At 47.9% G+C, this 10,146-nt stretch overlaps 1 protein-coding gene across 1 annotated transcript; it reads left to right on the top strand.

The window, feature by feature from the left end:
- Positions 1 to 227: 227 nt before the first annotated feature.
- Positions 228 to 7,952, top strand: ZNF683 (zinc finger protein 683). Its single transcript, XM_007522610.2, has 5 exons — positions 228 to 371; positions 1,019 to 1,199; positions 3,045 to 3,739; positions 6,051 to 6,179; positions 7,395 to 7,952. Exons 1-5 carry the CDS (start codon positions 249 to 251, stop codon positions 7,719 to 7,721), a joined length of 1,455 nt encoding a protein of 484 aa, XP_007522672.2. The 5' UTR covers positions 228 to 248; the 3' UTR covers positions 7,722 to 7,952.
- Positions 7,953 to 10,146: the final 2,194 nt, after the last annotated feature.

The following is a 10,146-nucleotide window of genomic DNA, read 5'->3' as shown; positions in this document are numbered from 1 at the left end:
TCCTGCTGCAGCCAGGAGTGCTCCACTGGTTTTTCCGTGTCAGCCTCTGCCACTCTTCACACACCAGCTTGTCCAACCTCCCATTATGCAAATGGGGAAGTCGAGGCTAGGGCTCACAGTAAGAGGCTCAGGGCCACATGGTTGGTTGGTGGGAGGTGGGAGAACCACTCCTAGAAACCAGGCTTCTGTTTGGAGGAATGTCACTGCTCACCTATGACTGACCTGTCTTCCCTGAAGGTGGTGGGGCAATGAAGGAGAAAGCCACTCCAGAATTGGGTCATGACTACACGACCAAGCCCCTGGGGAGCATAGAGGGCTCCCTGTCCTCCAGCCTCTCTAGCATGGACCTTCAGCTCTGTCAAGATCACCAGGTAAGTTGGGTTCCTATCCCATCTCTGAGGCCAACCAGCTTATAGTGGGGAGTATTTAGGAGGATGTGGGGGACAATCTGAAGGGACATAGGTCCCCATCAGTTGCTGGTCCTGAGCCCTCCCTACCCTAGCACATCCTGACAACATGCAATGGGGGTTCCAGAGATCCTTTCCCATGCCCAGTGGAGTCTCTCTTGCAGGCAATGAGAAGGGACAGGGGTCATGTAGCAGGTTTGGCTGTATTGCCTAGGCCTTACTAGAGGGGTTCAGGACCATTAGTTATGTTCACAGTCTTTGATGAGGCTTTTCCTTTGAAAGCCTTGCTTCCATCTAAGACATAGTACATGCTCTGAGTGTGGTTAGGAAAGCAGACTGGGAGGAAGACAGGGCTGGAGGAGTTCTGGGAAGCACAGGGAGCCCAATCCTGGGGTGGAAGCAAAAGCATCCCTCTCCACCACCCGCTCCCCTGCAGCAGAGAAATCTCTAGATGAGGGAAAGCGAAGCCATTTGAGTAACAAACATGAAGGGAATGCCTTAGCTTCTCTCCCTTTGATAACAAAACTTGGAGTGTGACTATACTAGGGGTCCAGTGGGCCCAGTCTCTCAGTCTCTCTATCTTGCCAAGCTCCTTGCTGTCCACCCTCCAGGTCTACTCAGCCTGTAGGCCACCTCTGGACACTGTGGAAACCCATGGCCCATCCCCTGGCAGCTGGCTGTGCCCCGTCCCACTGACGTGTCCTCAGAGCCGGGACCTATACCTGTGTACCCTGCAACCCGCAGCCGTGGGTACACCCTCACAAGGGCCTGGAGAAGATTCTTTTATCACAAGTAAGGCCAGGGTGCAGGGCTGTGCTTTCCTGGGAGATGTTAGGTTTTGGAGGGAGAGGGGTGGAGGGGACCCAAGATCACTGACCCAGTGCTTTTTCATGTATGTGTGTGTGTGTTTGATAGAGACAGAGAAGTTGAGAGAAGAGAGAGGAGGTAGCAGGGGGAGAAAGAAGTAGCAGGGGGAGAAAGAGATATCAATAACACTGCTTCACTGTTTGTGAAGCTTACCCCCTGTCTGTGAGGACAGGAGGGGTTGAACACAGGTTCTTGTGCACTGTAACATGTGCACTCATTTGAGTGTAGCAACCCACCTCCAGTGCCCTTTCGAGCTCTATGACCTTGGCCACATATCAGAGGCCCAGTTTCTTCTTCCAGAGAAATAAGACCTCAAGATAGCTGTATGCTACGTGTGTTGCTTTGTAATACCCCCTCCCCTGTGCAACCAGAATTTCTGAAGGGCAGGGACATGCTGCCTGGCCTTCATTTCTGGAGCCCAGCACAAAGCACAGATTTAAAACAGCTCAGTGAAATGCAGTGAGAAAACAAATGCAGGTTGAAGCAGAAATCTACTTTGGAATACTTTCAGTATTTTGCTTAATGTCACTTTGAGCTGAACTCTTAACCTCCTTGGCTAATACATCTCAGTTTCCCTTGATGACTTGCCTCCATATGCCCAGACTCTCAAATGTAACCTTTCCTTTCCTTCCACAGTCCCCTCCCTTTTCCTACCCTTCTTCTCTGGCTCACTTTATCTAAGGAAGTACTGCTTGGTAGAACTCCCTGAAATCAGGAAAGAGGCCACACTTGTGCTGTACTTAGTCTACTGAGCCTTTCAAATGTGACTAGTACAACTGAAGAACTGACATTTTTTAAAAAAGAATTTATTTATTTATTTATTCATGAGGAAGATAGGAGGAGAGAGAGAAAGAACCAGCTATAATTCTGGTACATGTGCTGCTGGGGATTGAACTCGGGACCTCATGGTTGAGAATCCAATGCTTTATCTACTGCACCATATCCCAGACCACAAGAACTGACATTTTAATGGTACTTCTTTTAATTCAATTGTCATTATATGCCTCCAGTGGTTACTATTTTGGACACAGATCAAGTAATACCCTTAGATGATCTCACTTAGGTCCATAGCTTTCTTTTAAACTTCAGATTAGGACTGGTGAAAAAGCTTACTTGGCTAGTGTGCTGCTTTGCCATGTGCATGACCCAGGTTAGACCCTAGCCCTCACTGTACTGAAGAAGCTTCAGTGTTGTGGTCCCTTTCTCTCTATATATAAAGCAAGCAGGCAGACAGATAAACAAACAACCCTCCAAACTAATTAATTCAACTGTCCACTTGACTTCCCCACCTGGATATCTAATAGGTGTCTTGAATGGTTTTCTCTCCCCCAAAGTTATTTTTTTACATATATATTATTTACTTATTATTGTATAATGACAGAGAGAAATTGATAGTGGAAGGGAAGATAGAGAGGGAGAGATAGATATAGAGAGAAATACTGCAGTACTGCTTTACCACTTGTGAAGCTTTCTCTCTGCAGGTGGAGACCAGGGACTTGAACTTGCATCCTTGCACACTATAATGTGTGTGCTTAACCAACTGTGCCACTGCCTGGCCCCTTCCCGCAAAGTTATTAAGCAGTGTACAAATACGGACTTCTTTTTTTTTTTGGAAAGTACAAGGTAGACCAGGAGAGCCCACCATGGGAAATACCTTGCTCAAGTCACTAATCAAGCTTGAGGGTTCTCCCAGTCTCAGACAGGCAGGTTAGATGGGACACAGCTTCACCTCATACTGAAGGGCCCTATTGTCTTCCCTTCCCTTTCCAGAGTGCCAGATGCTGGGGCTACTGGACAGCTCCGCAGATGAGAGGCTCACAGATAACACAGATGCTCAGATTATGGACAAGATGGACAGACAGCTGGAAGGAGCTGGCGAGAGGAACCCCTGCTCATCCTCTCCCCTTCACAACAGCCCTTCCCCACCCCCTTGGCAGAACAGAACCAGCCTTAGCCCCATGGCTTTCTGCTCTCCCTTTCTTCCTGCTCTCCTCTCCAAAGACCCCCCATTTTGCTTCCCCCCCTTCTATTCAACCTACCCACTTTTCCTGCCTCCCCCGTACCTGTTTCCCTATAGGGCCTTACCACCTGTCCAATGTACCCCCCTCTTCATGCTGTCCCAAGACACCTCCCATCCCACCGTGGCTACACCCAGCTTGCTGAGGGCTGTCAGTGAACCTGGGCACCACAGTGTCCAGGGGGAGCCCTTGCTTCCCCACCTAGAGATCTATCAAGCCTTATGTCAACCACAGCCATCCCAGGTCCAGGATGCAGGCCCTGGAGCTGCCAGGAGCTACTTGCCTGAGCTGGAGCATAATATCAGTGGGGCTCCAGCAAAGCGGGCCCACCCAGGCTCCCGGGCAGTCACCACAGTGTTGCCTTACCCACTGAAGAAAGAGAATGGCCGGATCCTCTATGAGTGTAACGAGTGCGGCAAGAGCTTTGGGCAGCTGTCCAACCTCAAGGTATCTGCCTCCCAGTCTCTGCGGCTTCCCTTGGGACCCTTCAGTGAGCTCCTAATCCCATTCTACTTATCAAATGCAGGCCCTTAAGGCTGGAAGGAATTGTTGGGCAGTCTCTAGACCATGACCTTGAATTTAGTGCCTCAATGTCATATCTGCAGAAAGAAGTCCTCCATTGAAAAGACTGTCTAAGTGACCATGCCATTTAAGTTACATATGGGAAGACTGAGGCTTCCATTATTCTGGAAGGATTTGTCCAAACTTCCTTTTGTTTAATGGTGAAGTTGTACTGTGATCTCAGTTTCTCAACACCTAGTGTGCAAAGCCCTTTCTCAAACAACCACTTTCTGGCTTCTAAATCAAACCTCCTCTTGTTTATTTGAAGGTTAAGTGGGGAAACAGATTTTATTTAATTTTATTTGGTGTTTCCCTGGGACTTGTGTATGAGAGGGAGAAACACCACAGTGCCAAACTTACCCCCCACCCTTGCTATAGTACTCCTATGTGATGTACTGGGTATTCAAACAGGTGAGCCACCACCTCGATTCCACTGATAGATTTTAGTGTCTAGACCACAGACCTGACAACCAACCTTTTTAAGTGGGATCCCACAAATCAGAGCTGGTGTTGTTGGTGTTATATCAGCATCTTCCAGCAGAGGGCGACCATAAGTGCATCACTAAACATCACAAGAAGGGAAGCTATGCTCAAATTGGCAAATGCTGAATTTAAGGGAAAATTATGGTTATGGGAAACAATGCTTCTAGATCCTTTAGAGATAAGTTCTTAAACATTAAAGACCTTCAAACTACCTGGAAAACCAGTGAACATACAGATTCCTAGACTTGAGCCCTAGAGATTTTTTTTTTTTTTGGTGGTGGTTGGGGTGGGTGTTGGTGGGTGGTGGGTGGAGGGGCCAGTCATCTCCAGGACTTCATTGCTCCAGGTTGACATTTTTTCCTAGTTAGAAAGAATAATAGGGTCTGAGGAGACAGCATAATGGTTCTGCAAAAGACTTTTGTGCCTGAGGCTCTGAAGTCCCAGATTCAATCCCCAGCACCACCATAAGCCATATGTCCTCTCTCTCTTTCTCTCTCTCTCTCTTTCTGTGTGTGTGTGTGTGTTTCTATATTTCTTTCATTAAAATAAGCACAATATTTTTGGGGCCAGATGGTGGCACACATGGTTGAATGCACATATTACAATGTCCAAGGGCCTGGTTCAAGCCCCTCGCCCCCACCTTCAGGGGGAAAGCTTCACAAGTGGTAAATCAGTGCTGCAGGTGTCTCTCTCCCTCTCTTTTTCCCCACTCCCCTCTTGATTTCTTTATGTCTCTACACAAATAAATAAATTAAAAATTTTAAAAATTAAAAAAAGTGGTGCATGTAGTCCCAAGTTTAATTCCCAGCAGCACATGTCTGCTTCTCTTTCTCTTTATTCCTCTTCTCTCTCATTAATAAATATTTTTTAAAATTTATTTTAAATTTTATTAGTGATTAATAATGAACAACAAGCTTGTAAATAAATATTTTTTAAAAATCTGGAAAAAGAAAGAAAGGAAGGAAGAAAGAAAAGAAAGAGTAAGATTGATAGCAGAGAGGTAGCTCTAGAGTTAAAGAAATCACAGCACCAAAGCTTCCTTGAATGTAGTGAGGGCAAGGCCTGAACCTGGGTCACACACCTGGTGAAGTAGCACACTATCCAAGTGAGCTATTTTGCCAGCCTAGGCTAGAGATTTGGATTTGGTGGGTCTGGGTTGGACCTGAGAATCTACATTTAATTTTTTTTTTTGTTAAATTATCTTTATTTGTTGGATAGAGACAGACAGAAATTGAGAGGGAAGGGGGAGATAGACAGAGACACCTACAGCATTGCTTCAGCACTCGCAAATCTTCCCTCCTGCAGGTGGGGACAAGGGGCTTGAACCTAAGTCCTTTCACACTGTAACATATGCTCAACCAGCTGGGCCACAACCTGGCTCCAGATCTGCATTTTTTTAGTCGGCTCCCAGGTGATGCTGTTGGTCTGGGGGCCACACTTTGAGAAACAGGATTCAGGATGTATTTGCCGAGAGTATCCCTTTCCTGGCCTTCTGTCCACTGCTGTCTCCTCTTCCATAGAGCAAGCAGCAAGAGTGGGGGTGTCCTGCCTGGGGGGTGATAAAAGAGAAACCCTGAGGGGGCGGCAGTCTGGTGATGGGCAGGCCTTGAGGACAGAAGGGGCCCTGTGGGGATGTGGGTTGGGGTCCAGAGAGGATCACAGGCCCTGCTGGGCCTCAGGACAGTTGGCAGCCTTTCTCTCATACCTGGCTCAGGTTCACCTGCGCGTACATAGTGGAGAGCGCCCGTTCCAGTGCACCCTGTGTCTGAAGAGCTTCACCCAGCTTGCCCATCTGCAGAAGCACCACCTGGTGCATACTGGAGAGCGGCCCCACAAGTGCCCGGTAAGGACCCCCTTCTTTTCCTTATACTTGTGCAGGCTAATGGGCAGTCCCTGGCCCCCCTGAGGAGGAGGAGAAGTTACTTCAAGTCTCTGTTCCTGGTGCTTTTCCTGAGCAAGTGGGAACAGGGAAGAAGGCCAGAGTTGGGGCAGGAGGAGTAGACACAGGCTGATAATGGCCCCTCTTATTCTAGAAGGTCTTGGTTGGGGGAATGGGACAGAAATGTATGTTTGTGTGTGTATGTGTGTGGGGGGCGGTGGATAATGAAGTTGGGGATTCCTGAGGAGTGGATCTTCATTATTTATTTCCCAGGTTTTCAGGAGGACTGAAAGTCATAATGTGTATAATGTGTAACATGGGTTCATTGTTAACCCCTTGCAACAGTCCTTAGGACATTAGAATGGAAAAGATTCTTTGTTTTGCTTGTTAAATATTTATTTATTGGTTAGAGACAGCCAGAAATCAAGAGAGAAGGGGAGATAGAGAGGGAGAGAGACAGAGAGACACCTGCAGCCCTGCTTCACCACTTGTGAAACTTTTTCCCTCTGTAGGTGAGGACTGGGGGCTTGAACCTGGGTCCTTGTACACTGTAACATGTGTATTCAACCAGGTGCGCCACCACCTGGCCCCTGGGATTCTTTGTTTTAAGAAGCAGAAATGAAAGCAACATAATGGTTAGGAGTCTGGGCTGCCAGGGTTCAAGCCCTAGTTCTATTTCCATTGTGTGTTCCTTTGAGCCCTGCTTTCTCACTGGAATAGAGGAGTTGCATTAGTCCTGAGTCATGCTTCTCCAGAGTCCTGTGGAAGGCGACATGAGGACAATTCCTGGCATGCAGTAGCTTCCAATGAGTGTTAACTACAGTCTCTGAAACTGCAGCCCCACGCATATGGGTTCTATGTGATGACCTCATTCAGTCCACCATACCTTTGAGCTTAGGTGTTAACATCCAGATTAACATTCAGATAGAGCCAATAAGGAGAACAAGACTCAGAGAGGAAGTCACACAGACTCACACAGGGAACACTAAGAACTAGAAGAGCAATCCAAGTCTGCCTGACTCCAGTGGGTCAGAATACCACAGGTCTCAGGGAGAAATCATGGGGCAGGGGGAAGTTTCTGGGCCTGCACTGGCATGGAGGTGGTTGGTGGATGTTTCCAAGGGGGATCTGAAGCAGCCAGGAGGAAAGAACTGACATGCCAGTGCTCATTCCCATCAGATGTGCCACAAACGCTTCAGCAGCTCCAGCAACCTCAAGACCCACCTACGTCTGCACTCAGGGGCACGGCCCTTTCAGTGCAGCCTCTGCCCGAGTCGCTTCACACAGTACGTTCACCTGAAGCTGCACCACCGACTGCACACCCCACAGCACCATCGCTTAGCTTACACCCACTTGCCCCTGGCTTCTCTCACCTGTCTTACCCAGTGGCACCAAGAGGCACTTGATTTTGTGGCGGCACCATCGAAGAGACAGATGGCGAGCTGGACTATGGACAAGGTCAAGGTGTCCTTAGCATCCCAGGGAAAGCCGGAGCTGCCCGCCTGAGGAGAGCTGATAGGATCTGCTTTAGGCAGAAGCAGGGGCAGAGTCATTAAAAGATCTTCTCTATAATGGGGCTGGGTGGTGATGCATCTGGTAGAGCATGCCTGTTGCCATGCTATAGGACCCAGGTTCAAGCCCCTAGTCTCCACCTACAGGGGCAAATTTCAGGAGGGTGAAGCAGTGTTGCGGGTGTCTTTCTTTCTCTCTCTTTCTCTCCTTCCCTCTCAATTCCTATGTTTCTATCCAATAAGTAAAATATTAAACAAGAATTAATAAATAAATCTTCAAAGAAGATATTTGCAAAAATAAAAAAGATCTCTATGGTAAATTAAAGTCTCTTGTACTACAGTGGTGGAGGGGTTAGCCAGTGTGCATTTGCCAGGCCTCACACCTCACCTGGGGACAGTTCAGAGGATGCAGGAGCAGCATGCTGCCCATGCTTGGGGTGGTACCTCCCACTGGGGTTGATGCTGTTTCCTGTATGAGGCTAAGCCCTCCATCTCAGTTTGCTGAGGGGCAGTCTAGTCCTCCGGGGCTCTGCCAGGTGTATACTGTGCTGCGAAGCCCGGTGCTCATTGCCCTCGGCTCTATGCAGGTGTTCCAGCACCTGTCCATGTGTTTGTTGTTCCTACCCTGTGTTTGCTGCTCTTATACCTCTGTGTATATGCTGTGGAGGGTGAATGGACAGGAACACAGGGGTGTCAGTGTCCACTTGTGATCCAGACACACGATGTTCCTAGTGCTAGGAGCTGTCACTGCAGAGGGCAGGGGGTTAAGGAGATACAGGGCTCAGGGAGGGCAGGAGCCCTGAATGGACTACAGATGGGGAAGGACTGGTAAAGAGAGCCAGAGGGAATTGGGGAGCTTCTGCTGGCACTCTGCAGTCCTAGAGGATCCCCTCAAATGTTTCAGGTGATCCTTATACTTTTTAAATTTTTATTTATTTTTAATTTTTTAAATATTTTTATTTTATTTATTTATTCCCTTTTGTTGCCCTTGTTGTTTTATTGTTGTAGTTATTATTGTTGTCGTCGTTAGATAGGACAGAGAGAAACGGAGAGAGGAGGGGAAGACAGAGAGGGGGAGAGAAAGATAGACACCTGCAGACCTGCTTCACCGCTTGTGAAGCGACTCCCCTGCAGGTGGGGAGCCGGGGTTCGAACCGGGATCCTTATGTCGGTCCTTGTGCTTTGCGCCACCTGCGCTTAACCCGCTGCGCTACAGCCCGACTCCCTATTTTTAATTTTTTATCAGAGCTCTGTTCAGCTCTGGTTTATGGTAGTGCTGGGGATTAAACCTGGGATTTATGAGCCTCAGCATGAAAGTCATTTTACATAACCATTATGCTATCTCCTCAGCCTTCTCTACCCCTTTCAAAAATTAGGGAGACAACATCAGTGGGAATGGTCACTGTGGTGGTGCTGGTGGTGTTAATGGATAGGAGTGGCAGAGGGGTGCAAAAGAACCAGTTTGTAATCACAATAAACAGTGGCTATTACTAACTAGTTATTTTCAGATGAGGTGGTGTTCTTTCCTTGGGGGAGGCAGTGGGGGGGGGGTGGCGCACTGAAACCTGCAGTCTTCCGGATGGTTTCTCCATCCAGCACTGTGTGGTGTCTAAGGTTCTCCAGAAAAGGAGAGGAGAGGGAGAGAGAAAAAAAGCCCTCAGAACAGGTAGGGTAGGGCAATGGCAAGGTTGGCTCAGACCCCAGAATTAAGGCATGAGTTCCAAACACACCACCGCTATTCCCTATAGCCCAGCACCAAATATTAACCTGGAGCCAGAGCCCTCTGGCTCCTGGTAAACCTCCTTCAGCTGTGGTAGCAGACCCTTCCCTCAGCGTCATAGGACCCCCAACATCTCACTGGGCCTCTCTTTCCCACCTACCTGGCACAGGCAGCTGTACCCTTCGGAGGCTGAAGAGATAGCCGGGCTGCAGGGGAAATAACAGCTCAGATGGCGTAGCTCCAGACTTCTGGGTTGATTCCTATATTTAGCTCACTTGTGTAACTCTGTTTCATGGAATAAAAAATAGATCTTTAAAATAAAATAGGCTGGGGGAGACAGCATGATGGTGATGTGAACAACTTTCATTCCTGAGGCTCTGAGGTCCCAGGTTCAATCCCCCATACTACCATAAGCCATAAGAGCTGAGCAGTGCTCTGGTCTACCCCTCTCTCTCTTCTCATTCAAATAACTAAGATATTTAAAAATAAAACAAAAATAAAATAAGCAGCAGGTTCAATCTACAGCACCACTATAAGCCAAAGCTGAGCAGTTCTCTGGTCTCTCTCTATATCTTACTCATAAAAAAAAAATTACTTTAAGGATCAAAGATCTAAAACAAACAAACAAACAAAAAACTGGATAGGGTCACCTGCAGGGCTTCAGGGATAAAGGTGATATCAACTGCTAAAAGAGGCAAAG

The sequence above is a fragment of the Erinaceus europaeus genome, chromosome 13, assembly GCF_950295315.1.
Source record: "Erinaceus europaeus chromosome 13, mEriEur2.1, whole genome shotgun sequence".
In the NCBI taxonomy this organism is placed as follows: domain Eukaryota; kingdom Metazoa; phylum Chordata; class Mammalia; order Eulipotyphla; family Erinaceidae; genus Erinaceus; species Erinaceus europaeus.
Note: the sequence above shows the minus strand (reverse complement) of the source record. Positions and strands in the feature narration are given on the sequence as shown.